General features: G+C 43.9%; 1 protein-coding gene across 1 annotated transcript in view; it reads right to left on the bottom strand.

The window, feature by feature from the left end:
• The window catches only part of LOC309543397 (cholesterol 24-hydroxylase-like), an 84,811-nt gene extending 67,326 nt beyond the window's left edge, over positions 1–17,485 (bottom strand). The window contains exons 1-2 of the mRNA XM_082242873.1: positions 17,270–17,485; positions 6,963–7,037 (exon numbers count right to left, since the gene is read on the bottom strand). Of these exons, the coding sequence (XP_082098999.1) occupies positions 6,963–7,037; positions 17,270–17,433 (239 nt within the window). The 5' untranslated portion in view covers positions 17,434–17,485. The remainder of the gene's footprint in view (positions 1–6,962; positions 7,038–17,269) is intronic.
• Positions 17,486–25,335: the final 7,850 nt, after the last annotated feature.

Genomic DNA, 25,335 nt, shown 5'->3' with positions numbered 1-25,335 from the left:
CAGCAGCCCTGCCTGTATTACCAAAGCTGTACAGTATTACTGTCAGCAATAGTATGCACCAGAGCAGGTAGACCAGTTCAGGTCTTTCTGCCCCACCTGTGCCTGTGCAGTTTCTATTTCAGAATGAAATAGACACGAGCTCAAGTCTGCACCTGATTAACAGAGGGAATACGGCAGTTTTTCATATAGAAAACTGCTGTCGATTCCCACCAGATGTGACCGTGTCATGTGGGATATGAGCTGTCAGTAGACATCTCACATCCCTCTCTGCCTGTGCAGTGATCACACAGCACGAGCAGAGACTGAACAGGATTCACACCTTCCTTCTCCCTCTGTTCTGAAACAAACGATAGCGGTGGGGCGATCAGAGCATGCTGCTCCAGCTCTCCATTCTCTGTCCTGTCACAAAGCAGAGAACTGATCACTCCTAACCAGAGTTGAATAAAGTACTCAAAACCCATACTTGAGTAAAAGTACAAGTGCTCGATCAAAAAGTGACTTGAGTAGAAGTGGAAGTGCTCAATCAAAAAGTGACTTGAGTAGAAGTACTAAAGTAGTCAACATTTTTTGTACTTAAGTATTGCAAGTAGTTTTTTTTTTAAATTTTGCTACTCAAGTACTGAAAGTAAAAGTACCAGTACTGTGTTATGTAGTTATTAAAGAAAGAAGTCAAAAGTTTGAACATCATATTGTTTTTTATTATTTCAAATGCAGCTTTTATTTATACATACAGTAGCATTTATTTCTGTATGCGCTGATAATACACATGTTTTGAACTTCATGAAACCTGCCATCTACTGTTCTGGCAGTGGTAATTTTTATAATAGTAACGAGTAACTATGCAGCACAAAAAAAAAAAAAAATATCGGAGTAGAAGTATGGAAATCATCGAAAAAATGTAGTGAAATAAAAGTGGAAGTAGGAGAAAAAAATTCTACTCCAGGAAAGTACAGATACCGCCTTTCGGTACTTAAGTACAGTAGTGAAGTAGTTCTACTTAGTTACTATACATCTCTGCTCCTAACTACCCTCTTGCCGACTGCCCACCGTAGTATTACTGTGGCAGGGTGGCCTGGCTGCGCAAAATCACGTAGTACTACGTGATTTTGTGCACGAGGTCTCGCCGGCGCTCACGCACTGCCGGAGCTGGAGCCACTCTCACAGCGGGAGGTGGGCCGCAACCGCCGCCAGCCTCCCGCAATCGTCAGATAAACTGACAGAAGACCCGCCTGCTTATGTAAGCAAAGCAGGCGGGTCTTCTGTAAGACAGGCAGGGAGAGATTAGGAGTTTCAGCTAAGCTACCACCCTGATCTCTCTGTGCCTGTTACAGAGCCCTTCCCCCACACAGTCAGTAAGCATATTTAGGTACACATTAACCCCTTTGATCACCCCCAGTGTTAACCCATTCCCTACCAGTGTCATTTATACAGTAACAGTGCATAATATTTAGCACTGATTACTGTATTAATGTCACTGGTCCCCAAAAAATGTCAGTTAGGGGCCCGATCTGTCCGCTGCAATGTTGCAGTCCCACTAAAAAACGATGATCGCCGCCATTACTAACGAAAACAGAAAAATAAATAAAAATTCCAAAGATCTATCCCGTAGTTTGTAAACGCTTTAACTTTTGCGCAAACCAATAAAAATATGCCTTTTGGGATTTTTTTTTTACCAAAAATATGTAGCAGAATACAATTTGGCCTAAACTGCTAAAAAAAGAAATTGATTTTTATACTTTTTTTTTATTGTTAATGTTTTTTAGTAGAAAGTAAAAAATATGGTGTTTTTTTTCAAAATTGTTTCTTTTTTTTTGTTTATAGCGCAAAGTCTAAAAACCGCAGAGGTGATCAAATATCACCAAAAGAAAGCTCTATTTGTGGGAAAAAAAGGACATCAATTGTATTTGGGTACAGCGTCGCACGACTGCGCAATTTTTCGTTAAAGTAACGCAATGCAGAATCGCAAAACATGGCCTGGTCATTAAGGGGGGGTAAAACCTTCCGGAGCTGAAGTGGTTAACAAAGCAGCATGCACCCCTTTTCTTTATTAGGAGCAGCATCTGCTCTATGTTCAAAATTTAGAAGAGCTGTGCAGGCTTGAGCTTACACAGCTCTTTGGTAATCCCCCCCCCCAGTGTTTATAAACATTGTTCAAACGGCAGATAGAGAGATACAAAAGTAAGGCCTCTTTCACACGGGCGTTCCGTATGTCCGTATATCACCCCATCCGTTTGCGGGTGATATACGGACATAATGCATGTCAATGGGATTGAGAATGTCAGCGGATGACCATTCGCTGACATCGGATTTTTGTCCCTGAAATCCAGACGGATGGAAATCCTATTTTTCGATCCGCCTTGAGGATCGGATCGGATGAAAACGGACAAGCAGCCCATTTTTTTCTGATCTCCCATAGAGGAGATCAGGGATCTGACAGGTCCGTCTCTGCAAAGTAAGTGGAGACAGAGCTGTCATTCAAGTGGAAAGCCGGTGTGAAAGGACCCTAAAATTGTTTATGAACATTGATTAGAGCAGAGATAACCACTTGACTTTTGTGCTATTTATTCACGATTGCGGTTTTTATTTTATGCGCTATAAACAAAAAAAAGAACAACAATTTTTGAAAACAAAAAACATTTTTTTTTTTACTTTCTGCTATAAAACATATCCAATCATTTTAGGCCAATATGTATTCTGCTACCTGTTTTTGGTAAAAAAAAAAAAATCCCACTAAGTGTATATTGATTGGTTTTCTACAAACTATGGGATATATATACATTATTTCATTATTTTTACTAGTAATGACGGCGATCAGCAACTAATAGCTGGACTGCGATATTGCGTCAGGCTATCAGACACTAACTGACACTTTGTGGGAGCCAGTGACAATAATACAGTGATCGGTGATAATACTACACATACACTGTACTAATGACACTGGCTGGGAAGGGGTTAAACACTTAGGGAAATCAAAGGGTTAAATGTGTGCTTTACCAATGTCTTTGTGTATGTGTAGTGCTTTTACTAGGGGATGTGATGGATTTTCTTTCTGGAGGGAAAGAAAATCCATTACCATCACCAGTGGTGTATTTAGGTTTTCTGCTGCCCTAGACCTGACTAAACTTGGGCACCCCCTAATTTAAATATGACCCACCCCTTCCTGTAAAGGCCATACCCCTTCCTGTTTTATGACCCGCTTTGTCATCTGTAAACCACAACCACAGACTATCAGTGCCCATCAGTGCAGCCTCATCAGTTCCTATAAGTTCAGCCTCATCAGTGCCCATAAGTTCAGCCTCATCAGTGCCCATGCGGTCTGTCCGAATGTCCTCACCGGTCGGTATTATTATACCCACAGGTAGCAGTGTGGCCGCTTTATGGGGGTGCCAGACTGATTTGCCTCCTGGACCCTGCCCTCCAGCCCAATTCATGCCCTTAAGACTGGCACTATACTTAAAGTGTAGCGCAAGTCGGTGGGGACCTTTTTCTTGCAGGAGCCGGGTGAAGGCTGGTTTAATTTCAATTTTTTTTATTTTGGGGTGCTGCTTTTTTGCTGCCCCCTTGCAAAGTGCCGCCCTAGGCCAAGATACAGCACTGACCATCACCCCCCCCCACCCAGTATTATATAAATATATATATATATATATATATATATATATATACACACACACACACACACACACACACACACACACGTGTTTCTGCACAGAACGGCAGCCCTGTAGTAGTAAATCTGCTATAGGTCGGACAAGTGGATAGAGAGATACAAAGCAAAATTGTTTATAAACATTGATCAGACAGGAGATAGAGATACAAAGTAACATTGTTTATAAACATTGATCAGACAGGAGATAGAGATATAGAGTAACATTTTTTATAAACACTGGTTACAAAATAACATTGTTACTTTACTACTCTATTTTATTAATCTGCAGATAAAGGCTTAGGTTGATGGCGGGTCAGCAAAAAACAAAAAAATGCAACTTCGCCCGTGTAGACAAAAATCCTTGCACCAGCCCTATTTGTATTACTTTGTTATCTTAACCTCTTGCTGTTCACGTAATATGTGTGTGGTGGAAAAGGGGGGGGGGGGGGTGTAACCCCCACATTTCACACATGTGTCAATGGGCAGCTAAGGTTTCTGTGCAGTGAGCTCACTGAGCGCTCCCAGCACAGCGACTGAGCTGTCAAAGACCGGTGTTCCGTGAGAATTACCTACCCGTGAGAAAAACCTACCCCTCGTCACTTCCGGTACTCGGCACTGTATGTAATGCAGCGGGTACATTAAAACAGCTGTGCTGAAATAGGAGTGATCTCCGCTCCTGTCCCGGTCACTTCCCTGCTCTTGGATAGTAAATATAAAAGCGGCGGCTGTATGTAAACATAAATCACGGAGCCGAGAGCCGCTTTTATATTTACTATCCGAGAGCAGGGAAGTGACCGGGACAGGAGCGGAGATGACTCCTATTTCAGCACAGCTGTTTTATGTAAGCGCCGCGTCGGTAGGTTTTTTTCATGGTACACCGTCATCGTTTCATACTAGTGCGCATGCGCACTAGTAAGCTCCTCTGTTCTTCCATTAGGTATCCGGGGCTCTGAGCATGCGCACTGCTGCGCTGCTTAGCTGTTTCTGGCCGGAAGTGACGAGGGTAGGTAATTCTCACGGGGTAGGTAATTCTCACGTTACACCGGCTCCCAATCATGTGACCACTGTGACAGCCAATCACCATGGTCACATGATCAGGGCATAGCACAGAGTTAAGTAATAAATTAGTGACAGATAAACAGGCCCATAGCTGAAATGTAAGAATTGTTCTGGTCCATAGGGGAGTGTACAGGATTAACCATTTGCTGACCAGCCGCCGTAGATATACAGTGACAGGTCAGCAGGTTCCCGCAGGTTCCCGCGAAGCAACATACCCGTACGTCGCTTCACGGGAGCGATCGTGGGGGTGCGCTTGTGCGCCCATCCATTTGCCTGGAGGGAAGCTGATCTGCGGGGCCGTGATTGCTGCCGGGCACCTGCGATCGCTCCACGTGGAGACTGAATGGCAGTCTGCTGTTGAAAACACAGCAGACCGTTGTTCTATCAGCAATCAACACTGGACTCCTGTGTTCCTCCATTTAGCCCTCCCCCCCACAGTTGGAAAACACCCCCCTAGTAGTAATGTCACTGGTCCCTCCAAAAGTGTAAAAAGTGTCAGTTAGGGGTCTGATCTGTCCGCCGCAATGTCACAGTCCCGCTAAAAATCGCAGATCACCGCCATTACTAGTAAGAAAAGAAATAAATAAAAATTACATAAATCTTTCCCCTAGTTTGTAGACGTGATAAGTTGTGCGCAAACCAATCAAAATACGCTTATTGGGATTTTTTTTTTCAACCAAAAATATGTAGCAGAATACAAATTTAAAAAATAAAAAGGATGAAAAATTTTTGGGAATATTATACAGCAGAAAGTGTAAAATACTGTTTTGTTTTTTTTTTCAGAATTTTCGCTTTTTTTTTTGTTTATAGCGCAAAAAAATAAAGAAATTGCAGAGGTGATCAAATACCACTAAAAGAAAGTTCTATTTGTGAGAAAAAAGGACATCCATTTTATTTGGTTACAGCGTCTCACAACCACGCAATTGTCAGTTAAAGTAACGCAGTGTCGAGTCTCAAAAAATGGCCTAGCTGTCAAGGGGGAAAACCTTCTGGTCCAGAAGTGGTTAAGAGATAAAGCTGTAACACAGTATTTTGACCTTTGCTGACTCTTTCCAAAGCAGTTAAAAAAAAAAAAAAAAAACACAAAAATTTGGCCATACACGAATTTGAATTATCTCAAAGGGTTAGAGTGCAACATCCTGTCATGTGATTCTATGCTATGCAACCTATGAACCACAGGGGGCAGTGCTGAGAGCTGGGAACACACTGGTCTGCATTTCCCAACCATTCATAAGATAAACCATACAACCATAGAGGTTTAGCCAATGTGCCATCCAAACATACACAATGGATGCCAGCATCAAAATAAAAGTCACCGGGGGGGGGGGGGGGGGGGGCGGAGGTTTGTTTCCCCTAAATCTGAAGGTAAAATATTTATATTGATCAGGTAAGTGCTTTGAAGAGCCCATTCACATTAGCGCGACTTGTCAGGCGACTTGTCAGCCTGACAAGTCACGGTATGTCGCGGTCCATTGAGTAGTACAGGACCCGTTCTAATAGGAGCGACACAAGTCGCTTCGACTTAGAAAAGGGGTCCTGTACTACTTCGGGGCGACCTGGGAGCGACTTGCATAGACTTCCATTGTGTGAAGTCTCTGCAAGTCGCGCCGAAGTCGCGGTGCACACGACTTCACAGGTCGCCCCTCGAAGTCGTGTCGCCTCAATGTGAATGGGCTCAAAGAGTAACCACTTTTGTTGAGAAAAAAACATTCCCCTCTGATCTCTGTACATTGCAAGGATATTAAACTTTGTTACAGATTCCTATCTTTTATTCTGAAGAAATCATTGTTTGTTCCTCTGTGCTGAGTGGGTCAAATGGGAGGGGTTTCATAATTATCTATCAGCTGTGGCAGCTGCAGGGCTCTAATGAGGAAAGCTGCTGGGCCTGCATCCCTTTAGACGTGTTTCTATTGGGAGTATCTCACCAAAAATGAAATTTTTGTTGCCAGAAATCTGACTTGTATCTTAGTGCAGACTTCTGGGAAAATTGGTGAGCCAATCACACAAGCAGGAAATTATGTTTCTGGGGGTGTGGTCAGTATACATTCTGTGTACAGAACAGCTCCAGGTGGCCATATTGCATTTTTAGAAAATTACAGCAGCTGCAGATTAAAAAGGAATGGTCATTTTTAACAACATTTAATTATAATATGATTTGTGTCGCAATTGTATACACTGTATTGTTTTCCGAAAGTGGAGTTACCCTTTAAGTGAAACATAACCTGTAAATACCCCACACCCGTCCTATGAGACGTACCATTGTAAGAAGACATCATGTGACACCTTGTGGTTCTCCGTGGCTTGCATGCTTGCTGTATGGCCGAAGATGAAGCTGGTTGGAGCAGAATGAGAAGAGGGTTATACCGTCTGCAAAATGCTACAGGTTTACATAAATCTGTACTTTACATTTTTCTTTCCAATAGTTATTAGAGTTCAAAATATAGAATAAAAGAGGGTACAAAAGATCACATCATATGCTAGGTTATGCAGTTCACAGCATTATCAGAACACATAAGAAGACAGAACTTTGGTACAACCAGCCTGTCGGATTCTCTTGCAATTATCACCAGTGGCTGCTCTAGCTGATAGCGATAATCAATGTCTTCTCCTGGTGGGGACAACTTCCCCCGCCCCGATGGGAGCAGGCAATGGCTCAGCAGGAGGGATTTTCTTAGGCCCGCCATAGAAAGTGCAAATTTCTTTCCAGCAACTCATGGGTGAAAGTTGCACAATTCCCCCATCAACAAAGACAGTGCAACTTTAAACCATGGGAAATTTGCACCGTCTACGGCCGGCCTAATAAAATGTGAAGGAGAATAGTGTGACCCTTCCGCTCCAGAAGTACCTAGTGTCAACATTTTAAAGAGTAGAAATAAAAAAATAATGTGTATAAATGGAGTCAGTGTCTTAAAATACCAAATAGGTAAATCCAATAACACAATAGAATAGGGATTCGTGCCCGATTGAATAAATATATAAAATATAAATATCGACAATCCTTGTGCAAACTGCAACCATTTACTGTGTGTGCTAATAAAGTGATGGTGCTTCAAACTGTGATAATAATCATCAAATAAAGTCCAAAAAAAAAAAGAAAATTCGTGCTCTGTAAACCGGTGACTTTGGTGGGTATTTGAAGCGTGAGTATTCTCCACCTTATACGTTACCCACTTACCAGATGACCCCTTAGGGTCTCACGTAGGTAAGTGGTCTTTAACCACTTGCCTACTAGGCCTATTTTTGACATTTGGTGTTTATAAGCTAAAATCAGTTGTTTTTGCTAGAAAACTACTTAGAACCCCCAAACATTATATATATATATATATATTTTTTTAGCAGAGACCCTAGAGAATAAAATGGAGATTATTGTAATATTTTTTATCACACCGTATTTGCGCAGCGGTCTTCCAAGCGCAATTTTTTTGGAAAAAAATCACTTTTTTGAATTAAAAAAATAAGAATCCAGTAAAGTTAGCCCAATTTTTTTCCATAATGTGAAAGATAATGTTACGCCGAGTAAATAGATACCCAACATGTCATGCTTCAAAATTGCGCACGCTCACGGAATGGTGACGAACTTTGGTACTTAAAAATCCCCATAGGCGACACTTTAAAAATTTCTACAGGTTGCCATCTTAGAGTTACAGAGGAGGTCTAGGGCTCAAATTATTGCTCTCGCTCTAACGATCGCGGCGATACCTCACATGTGTGGTTTGAACACAGTTTACATATGTGGGCGGGGTTTCCGTGTGCGTTCACTTCTGCGCGCGAGCTAACGGGGACAGGACGCTCTAATTTTTTTTTTTTTTTTTACTATTTATTTTATTTATTATTTTTTATTTTTACACCCTTTTTAAAAAAAAAATTGATCATTTTTATTTCTAATACAAGGAATGTAAACATTCCGTGTAATAGAAATAAGCACGACAGGACCTCTTTTTTGTGAGATCTGGGGTCAAAAAGTCCTCAGATCTCACAAGCACACTAATAAAGTTAGAAAGGAAAAAAAAAAAAAAAAGACAAAAAAAAAAAAAAAGGGACCTTTAAGTCGGTTGCTCGGCAACGACGTTTGCCGTCGCTCCGGTCCTCCAAGGGGGGGCACCCCTTCCGCCATCCCGGAGGGTGATCTCGCGGCGAATCCGCCGCTGGGACCACCCTTATCGGAAAGCCAATCGCCTGCAGTTTAAAAAAATACCAGGGTTATGGCAGCTATCTGCTGCCATAACACCGGTATTTAGCTTTAAACTCAGGACGTATATGTACTATGGGCCGGTAGGGAGGTGGTTAAGGGTCAGCTCTCAGGGGGTCCCTCTCCTCAGAATAGTATGCCAAGGGATGTTCAATTTTTATTTATTATTTTAACCACTTGCCGAACGCCCACAGTATATTTACTGCAGCAGTCAGCCCCTCACAGGCAAAGTGACGTAGTACTACGTCGCTAGCCTGTGAGGCTCTAGGGGGCGAGCGCGCGCCGCCGGAGGCGCGCTCCCGTCCCCGCTTGTTCCTGCACATCCCCGCGGGTGTGACCGGCGGACCCAATGTCCGCCGGCCACTCGCGATCTCCCGGTGGAGAGGGAGAAAGGCAGGCAGGCTGATGTAAACAAAGCCGCCTGTCATTCTCCCTGGTGTAAGAACAGAGATCCTACGATCCTGCTATGTAGGATCGTATGTCTCTGTTGTTACATCACTAACCACACCCCTTTACAGTTAGAAGCACGCCCCTAGGGACACACTTAACCCCTGCATCACCAATAAAGTTAATCCCTTCCCTGCCAGTGTCATTATTACAGTAACAGTGCATATTTATAGCACTGATTACTGTAGTAATGGCACTGGTACCCCCAAAAGTGTCAAAAATGTCAGTTAGGGGTACGATCTGTCCACCGCAATGTCGCTGTCCAACAAAAAAAAAAAAAAAAAATCGCAGATCGCCGCCATTACTCGTTAAAAAAATAAAACAACAAAAATGACAAAAATTTTTCCCGTAGTTAGTAAACGTCATAACTTTTGCGAAAACCAATCAAAATACGCTTATTTCAATTTTTTTTACCAAAAATATGTAGCAGAAAACAAATTGGCCTAAAATGTTAAAAAAATTTAGATTTTTAATTTTTTTTGGGGGAATGTTATATATCAGAATGTAAAAAATAGTTTTTTTTTTCAAAATTGTCGCTCTTTTTTTCAAAAAAAAAAAAAAAAAAAAAATCGCACAGGTGATCAAATACCACCAAAAGAAAGCTCTATTTGTGGGGAAAAAAGGACATAAATTTTATTTGGGTACAGCATCGCACGACCACGCAATTGTCCGTTAAAGTAACGCAGTGCCGAATCGCAAAATATAGCCTGGTCAGGAATGGGGTAAAATCTTCCAGTCTTAAAGTGGATAAAAATACGCTCATTGAGAATTTTTTTGTCAAAGACATGTAGCTAAATACATTTTGGCCTAAATATATGACAAAATTAAATAAATTGGATATTTTTTACCTGTCAAAGTAGAAAATGTCAATTTTTTCGCAAAAGTTTCGCTCTTTTTGTATTAGGTAAGTAATAGAATAAAACCGGCGCTCAATCACCTCCAATATAATAAAATCACAGGAATAAATAGTAATGACTCTAAAACCAAGCAAAGCAACTGCAAAAAACAATGCACAATAGTAAACAGTATATGTGATACCAATAACGTGCAGATATTTGCAATAAATAGATAAACAATGAAAAGAAAAAATGTATAGGGAGTGAAATAATATCACAAAGTGATAAAGTGCATAGTGCAATGTGTATAGTAACACAAATAATGTCGTGATAAAAAGGTGAAAGGGTTCACTTGAAGAAAAAGTGATAAAATAGATAAATAAGTAAATAAATAAATAAAGTGCACCGTGCTTCAAAAAATGGTCAAATCCAATATGGAGCAGGAAGAATAGGACTAATCCCACTAAAAAGTGATATAGTGCACTATATAAATGGTCACAGTGGTAAAGAAGAGACATTAAATAGTCAAAATATATAACAATGACACCCAAATGGTAATTGGGTAAAAAAAAAAAAAAATTAAGTGAGAAAAATGACAAAATGAATAAAAGGTAAAAAAATGTAGAAAAAAGTTTGTCAGTTCATAAAGAACATCAAAGTTCATAAAGAAAGTGCTCACCAGGGGGGGGGGAAATCACCAGTCCTCCTGTACGGGGCCCGGGGACACAGAGGGGCCCCAACAGCACAGGCAATCGGTGCGGTCAGGCAGAGCGGCAATTACAGAAGGAAGCCCTGTGCGGCTCTCTGCAGCAGCTGAAAGCCATTTTCTCCCCCTCCTGACAGCTTTCAGCTGCTGCAGAGGGAGAGACACAGACACAGGGCATCATTCCTGTAATTACTTCTCCGACACCGATCCCCCCCTCCCTGTTCTGCCTGCTTCGGATCTCCCCCCCCCCCCCCATCCGCCCCTATTTCACTGTGCCAATCCCCCGCCCATAGCACTGCAGGGTTCCCTGTCCTGTAAAAAAATAACAAAATGTAAAAAAAAAAACAATTAAAAAGGGCTAATTCACACAGGAACTCTGTTATGTTTGTGTCCACTAATAATGATTTTTAGTGTATTTTTAGTTGAAATAATGCCTTGATATATTCGGGGGGGGGGCATGCCAGGTAGGCTGTACGGGCCCCGTGATTTTTAACAGCAACCCTGATGACCGGATTCAGGTGGATCGCCAGTACCTTAGCTACTGTCTATAATACTTTTTATTTGCGCTTTTAGGATGTGTTCCCTTCTTCAAGGTCCAAGCAATACTGATACCTAAAGTTTTAGCAGAATGTTAAAGTAGGACACTAGGGATAGATGGATATGGTTTTTTCAGGGCCGATACCAATATTTTGGTCACTAAGTATCAGTATCGGCCGATATGGGCCAATATTCTGCACATTCAATCACACATCCAATGCAGAGTGACCAGTGCCCCCATCCAATGCAGAGTGACCAGTGCCCCCATCCAATGCAGAGTGACCAGTGCCCCCATCCAATGCAGAGTGACCAGTGCCCCCATCCAATGCAGAGTGACCAGTGCCCCCATCCAATGCAGAGTGAACAGTGCCCCCATCCAAAGCAGAGTGACCAGTGCCCCCATCCAAAGCAGAGTGACCAGTGCCCCCATCCAAAGCAGAGTGACCAGTGCCCCCATCCAAAGCAGAGTGACCAGTGCCCCCATCCAATGCAGAGTGAACAGTGCCCCCATCCAATGCAGAGTGACCGGTGCCCCAATCCAATGCAGAGGGACCGGTGCCCCAATCCAATGCAGAGTGACCGGTGCCCCAATCCAATGCAGAGTGACCGGTGCCCCAATCCAATGCAGAGTGACCTGTGCCCCAATCCAATGCAGAGTGACCGGTGCCCCATTCCAATGCAGAGTGACCGATGCCCCAATCCAATGCAGAGGGACCGGTGCTCCAATCCAATGCAGAGGGACCGGTGCCCCATTCCAATGCAGAGTGACCGGTGCCCCAATCCAATGCAGAGTGACCGGTGCCCTAATCCAATGCAGAGTGACCGATGCCCCAATACAATGCAGAGGGACCGGTGCTCCAATCCAATGCAGAGGGACCGGTGCCCCATTCCAATGCAGAGTGACCGGTGCCCCAATCCAATGCAGAGGGACCGGTGCCCCAATCCAATGCAGAGTGACCAGTGCCCCAATCCAATGCAGAGTGACCAGTGCCCCAATCCAATGCAGAGTGACCGGTGCCCCAATCCAATGCAGAGTGACCAGTGCCCCAATCCAATGCAGAGTGACCAGTGCCCCAATCCAATGCAGAGTGACCGGTGCCCCAATCCAATGCAGAGTGACCGGTGCCCCAATCCAATGCAGAGGGACCGGTGCCCCAATCCAATGCAGAGGGACCGGTGCCCCATTCCAATGCAGAGTGACCGATGCCCCATTCCAATGCAGAGTGACCGATGCCCCCAACAATGCAGAGGGACCGGTGCCCTAATCCAATGCAGAGGGACCGGTGCCCCAATCCAATGCAGAGGGACCGGTGCCCCAATCCAATGCAGAGTGACCGGTGCATGGGGATTAGATCCGCCCCCTGATTACACAGAGCAGGGTTCTTCTGCTTACCCAGCGCGGGCGCTGTCATACGAAGTCCCGCCTCATGGACCGGCTCCTATGATAGACGTCACCAGTGTGCTGTCTATCATAGGTAGGGGTCGGTCCAGGAGGCGGGACTTCGTATGACAGTGCCCGCGCCGGGTAAGCAGAAGAACCCTGCTCTGGGTAATCAGGCGGCGCTCTAATTCCTATCACCCCCTTTCCCTACGGAGGCAGCCCAATAGGCCCTACCTTAAGAAAATATTGGTCATATCGGCCACGTTTGTGGCCGATACCGATACTTTCAAAAAAGTGAATATCGGCTTCCGATAATCGGTCGATCCCTATAGGACGCTCGGTGTGCAAAAAGAATACAAAAAAGCGTAAATAGCAATGGTAATTAAACTTGGATAGTTAGTAAGATAAGGCAAGGAGAGGGCGAGCGGTACCTTAGCTAGACTTTTTATTATCAGTTTGTAACAGAGATGGGCCGATATGAACGATGTCATACCAGGTTATTGCGGCACTCCCTAGGGGTATAATCTTACATAAGATCTCGCTATGTGACAATGTACATACATCTAAAAACATGCCTATAAGCAATATATATCCAAACTATAAGTGTCCATTCACATTGATCCGACTTGTCAGCCTGACAAGTCGCGGTCCTCCTGCTCCCACTGTGTAGTACAGGAGCCGTTCTAACAGGAGCGACACAAGTCGCTCCGACTTAGAAAAAGGGTCCTTTACTACTTCGGGGCGACCTGGAGGCGACTTGCATAGACTTCCATTATGTGAAGTCTGTTCAAGTCGCGCCGAAGTCGCGCTGCACGCGACTTCACAGGTCGCCCCCTAAGTCGGAGCGACCTAATGTGAACGGGGGCTTAATCTGATCAATGCAACCCAAAATTAAAGTGATACTAAAGTCTCGGTTTTTTTCCCTAAAAATAACAAACATTTTATAATTACCTGCCCTGTGCGGTTGGTTTTGCACAGAACAGTTTAGATCCTCTTCTTCTCGGGTCCCATGCTGGCGCTCCTGCCTCCTCCCTCCTACCAGGTGCCCCCACAGCAAGGAGCTTGCTGTGGGGGTGTTCTGTCAGATTAGCAAACCTGTCAGATCAGCTAACGGAAGTGACATTCCATTAACTGACTGACCAAAAATTACTTACTGCTCATGCGCTCCACCGCTTATGGGTTCCAAATGCATTTCACCATTTCTGCTTCACTTCCAACAGTCTACTGGTCAGATTGTTGAACGCTGCAGTGCGCATGAGAAAATGGCGGGAGCGTGCATCAATCACAGAGCCATTGCAGGGTCCAACTATCTGACAAGTAGATTGTTGGTAGTGAAGTGGTGGAACGCATTAGGAGTGGAACGCATGCGCAGTAAGTATTTTTGGTAAGTCAGCTGACGGAACATCACTTCCGTTAGCTGATCTGACAGGTTTGCTAATCTGACAGAACAGGGGCATCCAAGCAGGGATGCTCCTGATCATAGGCATGCGCACAGGGTGTGCGGGGTGTGCCTGGGCACACCCTAATCATGCTCTGTGGTGCCGATTCCCCCTGCTTCCTGGCGCCACCCTGTCTCCCCCCTGCAGTGCTGCCAGCTTTACTCCTCTCCCGCTTCCTGCTATGGGGGATGTTTCAGAATGGATGAATGAACACAGCAAGTAATCTGTACAGATCGCTCTTGTGTTCATTTCTCACTGAAGTATAGTAAACTATTTAATATGCCTCAGTTTGGAAATGAACAGGAAGCCGCTCAGCACAGAGCACTTCCCATTTATTTACTGTGCAGTGCAGCTAGGGCTGCAGAGAAAGAGACAAAGGAAGCTCTGTCTTCAGTCCCTTTCTCTCGGATTAGACCCTTATTTCACAAAAGCCCCCAATGGGGCCCCTAAAAAAATGTAATGAAAACAAAAACAAAACTACTGACACCAATCTCTGCTCTGCTAACACCATCCACTGCTCTGCCGATATACATGCATATGTGTTTGTGCTTTGGGGTGCACACCCTAATGCAATAGCCTGTGCACACCACTGTTCGACCTGCGTCTCTGAGTCCATTCACACATTAACCATGGTTCAGCCCCACCCCGCTGTCTCCTAAATGGCTTACTGGCTGTGATTGACAGCAGTGAGATCTATGCGAGTCCCTGGAGAGGCAAGGCTCTCGGGGACATTGCTGGATCAGGAGGGGGCTCAGGTATGTATTGGAGGGGTCTGGGAGGGCTGCTGCACACAGAAGGTTTTTTGCCTTCATGCAGAGAAAGCATTAAGGTAAAAACCTTGTGCCTTTACAACCACTTTAAAGTCATACAGGTGATCAATATTATACTAAAAAGTCTGTGAATATAGCTGCTATATTCCCAATACAAAGAAAGTTTCCCTGATGAAGTCACGTGAGGCGTAATGTAACACGTGAGAGGAGCCAGGTGATGATGATGATGCAGCAGGAGTGCTGGATCTCAGCTGCACAGAGAGGATTTTAAAGGTACTTATACTTCAGTGATGTTGTAAGTGCAATAGTTAAAAAAAAAATAAATAAATACTTTTCACCTGTCGTACTAAACTATGAGAGACCTTCCTGTGTTTTCTTGAGCTTATTGGCAGCAGAGGAGACAGAGAATGGCAGTCTCAAAGTGACACTCACCGAGTTTACCATAAAGGAAGAAATCATCCCTAATCCCCAAAAAACGTGCATAAAAAAAAAAAAAAAAAGTGCATAAAAATGCTGGGAAAATGCTCAAAGACGCTATGCTCAGGTGTGAATGCAGCGATTTTATATTTATTTTTTTTTGTTTACTTCTTTTCCTCTAGTATATAATGTATCTTTTTCTCCATTCCAGGGGAGAAAACAAAACAGGGACTGATCACCAGTCAGAAGCCAATACGGTGATCCGGTGATTGGTAACCAGTCCTCCCAATTCCCGATCGTTCGTACAAGACTCTGAGCCATCACTGACAGCTCGTTCTCTGTCCTATGCAGTGCACACTCAGCACAAACACAGATGTGCAGCTCCATGCATGAAGGCCCACGTCCATGAGGCTGCATGCATACGTACGCTGGGCGAGAACAGGGTAAGATATGATCAATCGGAAGTTATTTGTCAAAATCCATTTCTCGGTGTGTGGCATATCAATGGGGTTGATTATTTCTATTGGGAGAGACTGATCATAAAATAAATCAATTATTTAATGAAACGTGTATGGCTATCACAATGGTTTTTTGCTTTTCAATCGATCTCTGCCGAAAAAAACTATCAATAGTCAAAATAATCGATTGCTACTGTATGCCACACAAGTGGATTTTGATCGATATTTAAGATACAGTCGTAAGTTATAGTTCACATCCTATTCTAGCATGCAATTTCACAATCGGATTGAAATACGTTCGTGTTCACGAGTAAACTATCTCAGCTCTGCCAGTTGATGCAAATCAAAATAAAAATATCCTGCTCTGGCCAATTAACTTGGTTTTAAGGATTCTGAATCAAATCACCGTCCAGAGCACTATGTGCATTACAGGCCTCCTCGGACCACCCCTCAGAGCACTGTGTGCATTACAGACCTCCTCAGACCACCATCCAGAGCACCATCCAGAGCACTGTGCATTACAGGCCTCCTCAGACCACCATCCAGAGCACCATCCAGAGCACTATGTGCATTACAGGCCTCCTCGGACCACCCCCCAGAGCACTGTGTGCATTACAGACCTCCTCAGACCACCATCCAGAGCACTGTGCATTACAGGCCTCCTCGGATCACCCCCCAGAGCACTGTGTGCATTACAGACCTCCTCAGGCCACCGTCCAGAGCATTGCGCATTACAGGCCTCCTCGGACCACCCCCCAGAGCACTGTGTGCATTACAGACCTTGTCTGACCACCGTCCAGAGCACTGTGTGCATTACAGGCCTCCTCGGATCACCCCCCAGAGAACTGTGTGCATTACAGACCTCGTCTGACCACCGTCCAGAGCATTGTGTGCATTACAGACATCCTCAAACCACCCCCCAGAGAACTGTGTGCATTACAGATCTCCTCAGACCACCGTCCAGAGCATTGCGCATTACAGGCCTCCTCGGACCACCACCCAGAGCACTGTGTGCATTACAGACCTCGTCTGACCACCGTCCAGAGCATTGTGTGCATTACAGACATCCTCAAACCACCGTCCAGAGCACTGTGTGCATTACAAGCCTCCTCAGACCACCGTCCAGAGCACTGTGTGCATTACAGGCTTCCACATTGGCTGCTATGGCTATTGGTGTGCTCCTGGTTTAAAGCCTTCTCAACTATACCATATGGGTGGAATTACATTTCAATGCACAAATAAAATAAAAATAAAAACTTGTTAAAAAAAAGTGTAAAGCATTGAGACATTGTCACTCTCACATCAGTGAAAGCTTCCATGACCCGGTAGTGCTGCCCTGTTGCAGTTCTGTAGAGCTGATAATACAGTATCAGAGGTTACTTACCTGTCTCTGGGGGGTCCGGGGATGTGGTCATATTTCATGTGTATGTACTGTACATAGCCGCAGTAGAGAAGGAATGCAAGGAAGACCCCAGCACCTAGGAAGAGGAGCAGATAACAAAACCAGCAGAGACACAAAGACAGGACGGAGCTAAACATTGTATCCATGGATTGACTTCCACCTCCAGAGTCCAGAGGAATTCTTGTTCCTGGATATATGACTAGACTGAGAGGCCCCACTCCCCCTAGAGGGAAATGACTGCAGGCCTCACACTGCCCCCTGCTGGCCACATGGTCTTGTCACTTAAAGTGGTTTTAAAGCGTAAAGGTTATTTTTTTACCCTAAAAACCTTTTCTGGCACTTTTTGTTTACAAGTTTAAATCAGTATTTTCTGCTAGAAAATTACTTATAACCCCCCCCCCCCAACATATTATTTATATTATATATATATATATATATATATATATATATATATTTTTTTTTTTAACCACTTTAGCACTGCTCACATTGCTGCTACTGCAGCAATGTGGCTCGTTATCGTCCAGCGACGTAGACCTACGTCACTGGACTCCTCCCTTTGTGGGCGGCGCGCGCACGCCGCCGGAGGCTCGCTCCCGCTGTTTTCAGTCACAGCGGGAGTCGGGCCAGGGGAGGAGCGGCGGCGATCGCCGCTGCTCTTCCCCGATCGTCGGGGAATCTAGTTTAGAGATCCGCCCGCTTGTGTAAACAGAGCTGGCGGATCTCCTAAGTGACAAGGAGTGACAGATTGCAGGGTTCAGCATAGCTGAACATCCGATCTGTCCCTGTGTCACTCAGTCACCTCCCCCCACACACGTCAGTAAGCACCAGGCATACATTAACCCCTCCCTCTCCAATAAAATTAACCCCTTCCCTGCCAGTCATTCTTACAGTAACAGTGCATATGTATAGCACTGATTAATGTAGTAATGTCACTGGTACCCCCAAAAGTGTCAAAAATGTCAGTCAGGGGTCCGATCTGTCCGCCGCAATGTCGCAGTCCCGCAAAAAAAAAAAAAAAAAAAAATCGCAGATCGCCGCCATTACGCGTTAAAAAAAAAAAAAAAAACTACCAAAAATTACAGAAATCTTTCCCTTAGTTAGTAAACGCAATAACTTTTGCGCAAACCAATCAAAATATGCTTATTGTAATTTTTTTTTACCAAACATAGGTAGCAGAACACAAATTGGCCAAAAATTTTAAAAAAATTTTGATTTTTACATTTTTTGGGGGGGGGAATTTCATATAAAAAAAAATGTTAAAAATATTGTTATTTTTTCAAAATAAACGCTCTTTTTTTGTTTATAGCGCAAAAAATAAAAAGCGCAGAGGTAATCAAATACCACCAAAAGAAAGCTCTGTTTGTGGGAAAAAAAGGACGTAAATTTCGTTTGGGTACGGCGTCGCACGACCGCGCAATTGTCAGTTAAATTCGCACAGCGCCGAATCGAAAAAGTGGCCTGGACGTAAGACAGCAAAATCCTCCGGTGGTAAAGTGGTTAAGCAGAGACATTAGGGGATAAAATGGTGATCGCTGAAATTTCTCATGTCACATGGTATTTGCGCAGCTGTTTTACAAATGCAATTTTTTTGAAACAAATACACTTTAACCACTTCAGCTCCGGAAGGTTTTAACCCCTCTTAATGACCAGGCCATTTTTTGCGATTCGGCACTGCGTTACTTTAACAATTGTGCGGTCGTGCGACGCTGTACCCAAATACAATTGATGTTCTTTTTTTCACACAAATAGAGATTTCTTTTGGTGGTATTTGATCACCTGTGCAGTTTTTAGATTTTGCGCTATAAACAAAAAAAAGCGACAATTTTGGAAAAAAAAAAAAAAAAAAAAAACACAATTTTTTACTTTCTGCTATAAAACATTCCCAATAAAACATTTTTAAAAATCGATTCTTTTTTTATCAGTTTAGGCCAATTTGTATTCTGCTACATATTTTTGTTAACAAAAATCCCAAAAAGTGTATTTAATTGGTTTGCGCAAAAGTTATAGCATTTACAAACCATGGGATAGATTTTTGGACTGTTTATATATTTTTTTGTTTTTATTAGTAATGGCAGCGATCAGCGATTTTTAGCGGGACTGCGACATTGCGGCAGACAAATCTGACACTAAGTGACACTTTTTGGGGACCAGTGACATAATACAGCAATCATTGCTAAATAATATGCACTGTTACTGTATAAATGACACTGGCAGGGAAGGGGTTAAATATATGCCTAATTGTGGTTACTAACTGTGGGGGGAAGAGCTCTGTGACAGGCAAACAGAGATCGGTGTTTCAGCTTAGCTGAGACTCACAATCTCTCTGTGCCTGTGTGACAGAAGAGCCGCCTGCTTTGTTTACATATGCAGGCAGCTTTTCTGTCAGTTTCCCCGAAGATAGCGGGAGGCCGGCGGCGATCAAGCCCGCGCCTCCCGCGGTCTGGCTCCCTCTGTGTCCAATCACAGCGGGAGCACGGCTCTGGCGGCACGCGCGCGCCGCAGAGACTGCGTGCACATAATCACGTGCCGATCAGCGGGTACCGTGGAATTCGATGTCTGCCAACAACCGCCGATCATCCTGCAGACAGAATGGTGGTCTGCCTATGTAAGCAAGGCAGATCGCCATTCTGACAGCAGGGAAGGAATAGTTCTGTGTCTCTGCAAAGCAGGGACATGGATCCATGTTTTCCCCTAGTAAAAGCACCTCCCCCACTGCAGTAAAACACCAGCTAGCCACACAGCTAACCCTTTGATTGCCCCTGATGTTAACCCCTTCCCAGCCAGTGTCATTAGTGCAGTGACATTGCACATTTTTAACACCGAGACATCAGTGTCAGAATGCCCACCACCTATAAGTCACTGATCGCCGCCATTACTAGTAAAAATTAATAAATATATATATATCCCGTAGTTTGTAGACGCTATAACATTTTGTGCAAACCAATCAATATAGGTCTATTTGGATTTTTTAAATAAAAATATGTAGCAGAATACATATTGGCCTAAATTTATGAAGAAATTATATTATTATTATTTTTTCTTTACTTTCTGCTATAAAACCTATCCACAAAAAAAAGAAAAAGTAAAAATCTCTCTCTCTATATTATATATATACACACACACACACACATACATTTTTTTTTTTTTTTTAATTGTTGTTGTTTACAAGGCAAAAAAAAAAAAATAAAAAAACGCAGTGGTGATCAAATACCATCAGAAGAAAGCTCTATTTGTGAGGAAAAAAAGGACATACATTATTTTATTTGGGTGCAGCGTCGCACAAACGTGCAATTGTCAGTTAAAGTAACGCAGCGCTGTATTGCAAATAATGGCCTGGTCATTAGAGAGGTCTTTAAAACTTTTAAAAGCTTACTGTGCACACGGCTCTTATACAAGCGGAATCCTGTGTTAAACAGGCCAAACGGTGATGTGATCTTCAGGGAAAGGAGGGGAAATCAACCAGTCTGAAGTCTGAACTTCCCTTTTACTCAGTCAGAGGAGAACTGCCGAGGCATGGAACCAGCTGCCATGGAATCCAAAGGCACGCCGCCTGGCGCCTACAACCCAATGTCCTCACCACAGTCATAATGACAACCATTCTAGGATTATTTTGCACAGAAGGCAACCATATATATATATATTGTGGGAGGGGGGGAAAAATGTCAGCACCCAGAGATAACTCACACAGGTATGGAAGAGCATGCACAATTCTATATACTGTAGATAGTAACCCTTCTGAGAAACCAAAAGAGGATGGCAGCGCTGCAGGCCAGGAATGCCCTTCTATTGTCTAAATCCATTCATCATGTCTATTCTTCTTGAATCTTGGTGAGCTTTGTGTATTTCTTCCAGATCTGTGCAGTAATCCAGTGTGAGACTTCCTGTAATAAAGACCACTCACTGCTGCTCTCTCTCCTTGTGCAGGGTGACTGGTCTTGTCTCCGCCCCCTCCTTTCGTTTTCTTGAGTTCTTGAGCTTGATGAGCCCCTCCCACAGCTCTCTCTCCTTGTGCAGGGGGACCGATCACCCCTCCGCCCCCTCCTGTAGTTTCCTTTAGTGGGTGGAGCCTGATGGCTCCCTCCCATAGCTCTGCTCTCTCCTTGTGCAAGGTGACTGGTCTGGTCTTTGCCCCTCCTGTAGTTTCCTATATTGGGTGGAGCCTGATAGCCCCCTATGCAGGGTGACATCTTGTCTCTGCCCCCTCCTGTAGTATTATCTAGTGTGAGGAGCCTTCTGGGCGCCTCCATAGCTCTCTTCTCTCTTTGTGCAGGGTGACTGGTCTTGTCACCGCCCCCTCCTGTAGTTTTCTCTAGTGGGTACAGCCTGATAAGCCTTTCCTATAGCTCCGCTCTCTCCTTGTGCAGGGTGACAGGTCTCGTCTCTTCCCCCTCCTGTAGTATCTCCTATTGGGTGGAGCCTGATAGACCCCTGTACAGGGTGACGTCTTGTCTCCGCCCCTCCTGTAGTTTTCTCTAGAGGGTGGAGCCTGATGAGCCTTTCCTATAGCTCTGCTCTCTCCTTGTGTAGGGTGACTGGTCTCGTCACTGCCCCCTCCTGTAGTTTTCTCTAGTGGGTGGAGCCTGATGAGCCTTTCCTATAGCTCTGCTCTCTCCTTGTGCAGGGTGACAGGTCTTGTCTCCACCCCCTCCTGTAGTTTCCTCTATTGGGTGGAGCCTGATAGACCCCTGTACAGGGTGACATCTTGTCTCTGCCCCCTCCTGTAGTTTTCTCTAGTGGGTGGAGCCTGATTAGCCTTTCCTATAGCTCTGCTCTCTCCTTGTGCAGGGTGACTGGTCTCGTCACCGCCCCCTCCTGTAGTTTTCTCTAGTGGGTGGAGCCTGAGCCTTTCCTATAGCTCTGGTCTCGTCACCGCCCCCTCCTGTAGTTTTCTCTAGTGGGTGGAGCCTGATGAGCCTTTCCCATAGCTCTGCTCTCTCCTTGTGCAGGGTGACTGGTCTCGTCACCGCCCCCTCCTGTAGTTTTCTCTAGTGGGTGGAGCCTGAGCCTTTCCTATAGCTCTGGTCTCGTCACCGCCCCCCCTCCTGTAAGTTTCTCTAGTGGGTGGAGCCTGATGAGCCTTTCCCATAGCTCTGCTCTCTCCTTGTGCAGGGTGACCGGTCTTGTCTCCGCCCACTGCTGCAGTTTTCTCTAGTAGGTGGTGCCTCCCATAGCTCTGCTCTCTTTGTGCAGGGTGACTGGTCTCGGTCTCCCTCCCTCCTGTAGTTCTCTAGTGGGTGGAGCCTGATGAGCCTTTCTCATAGCTCTGCTCTCTCCTTGTGCAGGGTGACTGGCCTTGTCTCTGCCCCCTGCTGTAGTTTTTTCTAGTAGGTGGAGCCTGCTGGACCCCTCCCATAGCTCTACTCTCTCTCCTTGTGCAAGGTGACTGGTCCTGTGTGCAGCACAGTGATGAGGTCACTGCCATTTTTACAACGTAATATCTGGGTTTGTAAAGTCATTTCATACACACAAAGTGGTTTTATATCCTTTGTGACTATTAAGGAATATATATATATATATGTAAATGGGAGTTTTTTTGTGCTTGGAGTTCATCTTTATACAAACTGCAACTGCAGCAGAGACTGGCCTCCTGTAGCACTGCGTCTTTAACAAAGGAACGTATGATATAGACATCGCCATTCCCAGCTCTAAAGCTCAATGTAGTGTTTAGTCTGATAAAGAAAACAAGTTATAATTTGCCTTCATGCATTATAAATGTTAATTAGGCCCTCCGAGGAGCAAATTACGGCTTAGAGCTTTCCAAGTTTCTGTTTATCCTGCAAAGAGCGGCAACGCTCCGCAAAGCTTTCATACACAATAATTCAGAGTAAACAGCTCATTGCCCATTCTATTCCCTTAATGTGCAGGCCTGGGAGGTCATTTAAATGATTTAAACAAGCTTCCTTGCTAATGAATATGCTTTCGTTAAAGAGTAGCTGGCGTTAAATCTGTGTTTATATTGTGCCTTTAATAGTTCCTCCCTGATCCCTCCCACCCCAAAATGTGGTTAAAATTTTTTAACTAAAACCCATTTTCTATACATACCTTATTTTATACCCAGTGATGTCATCACTGGGTCTGTGTGCTACTCTAGGCATTGCAGGTGGATCATAGCTGGTGGGAGGGGCCGGCAGGGTGCTGTGATGTTTTCAGGAAGCTATGTACTTCTCTCATTATTCGGAAATTCACAATAGAAAGGAAATTCAACATATCCAAAATAAATTAGAACGTAATTTGAAAATGAATCAAAATTTTAATCGGAAACATAGTCCTATAAATAGAATAAGATATATAAAGTGAAATACAATGAGGATTCCTAGTTAAGCTGCTTTATAGAATAGAACAGAATATAAAAGGATAGAACAGAATATAAAAGGATAGAATAAAATGATAAAATAAACATAACAGAAAATAAAAAGGAATAGAATATAACAGACAAGAATAATTAGAAAATGAAAGAATAGAAAATAAAAAGACTAGCGCAAAACAGAATAGAATAACATAGAACAGAACAAAATAGAATAGACTATAAAGGAATAGATTGAAAAAAAAAAAAAAGAATAGAATAAAATTGAATGAATCAGAATAGAATAGAAAATTAAGGGATAGAATAAAACAGAAAATAATAAATAGAAAATGAAATAATAAAAAGAGTAAAACAGAATAGAATAGCATAAAACAGAACAGACGAGAATAAAATAAAATTAAATACAACAGAATGGGGGGGCGTGGCCAGCACAGGACTGGGTTGGACGCTTGATTCCGTGCTCAGGCACCAGTCCGGACAGATTTCACCAGCCATCCTCGTTCCTTCACCACGCAGCCTTGTCCCAAGATGTCCAGGAAGAGAAAGGAGTAGAAGGGGCCAAAGAAACTGACAACCTTCTTCCTGCTGGCACCCCGGGGCGGTCAACAAGATGGCGCCGGCGGCCCGGGCCTTGCCGCCTTGGAGCAGTTGCGGGACCACTTCATAGGCCTCCCGGAGGATTTACCCCCCCGGGGGTCACACCACTGAAGGTACTCTTTCCCCTCACTCATCATCAGCGCCTACCAGCCCCTCATGCAGCAGCCCAGCTAAGTCCAGGATGAGGCTGGAGCACAGCGCCCACGCCTTTGAACTAGGCCGCAACATTAACCCTGTAATTGACAACAATGAAAAATGGGCGCTGGTAATAGTGTGGGCTTATGGAATTATTTGTGTGGCCGTTATGGTTGTGAAGAAAATCAGTGTGGTTTTCTACAATTTGGATCAAATTCTGATATATATGCTGATATCGTTATCCAATAAAGTGCAACCAGTGAATAAATGTGTGTGTAAAATCAAATAATAATACCTTATTGTGTAGAAAATGCAAATAAACCTATTGATATCCAAATAATTTGTCACAAGCTGTGTGCAATAAATGTGACTTTTTGTGATTACTAAAATAATACAAATGGGTGACACTTGTGATTATTGGTTAAAAAATGAAATAGTGATAATATCAATATAAATAATGTAAAGCATATATTAGACAATAAAATGTGAGATACACAAAATTATTGTGCGGCAGGTGAAACAGTCCGTGAGTAATAAATTACTTCTTCAAAGTGATTTTGTGCTCCAATGTGCTCTTGATAAAATAACCAATTTCTGCCTCTTACCAGATGGCCTTAGGTCACCAGAACCTAAATCGCTTTTGATCCCTTTAACCACTTAAGCCCCGGAAGATTTTACCCCCTTCCTGACCAGGGGGTATTTTGCGATTCGGAACTGCGTGTCTTTAAGGGACAATTGCGTGCTCGTGTGACCTAAACGAAATTGATGTCCTTTTTTCCCCACAAACAGAGCTTTCTTTTGGTGGGATTTGATCACCTGTGAGATTTTTTGATCAGGCGCTATAAACAAAAAAAGAGCGTCAATTTTGCAAAAACAACAATATTTTTCACATTTTTTTATATGAAATTCCCCCCCCAAAAAAAATGTAAAAATCTAATTTCTCCCTCTCCACCCGACGATCGCGAGTGACCGGTGGACAACGGGTCTGCCGGTCACACGCGCGGGCTTCTTA

This window comes from Pelophylax lessonae (assembly GCF_965119305.1).
Source record: "Pelophylax lessonae genome assembly, chromosome: 13".
Lineage (NCBI taxonomy): Eukaryota > Metazoa > Chordata > Amphibia > Anura > Ranidae > Pelophylax > Pelophylax lessonae.
This window is presented reverse-complemented; position numbering and strand designations above follow the sequence as displayed.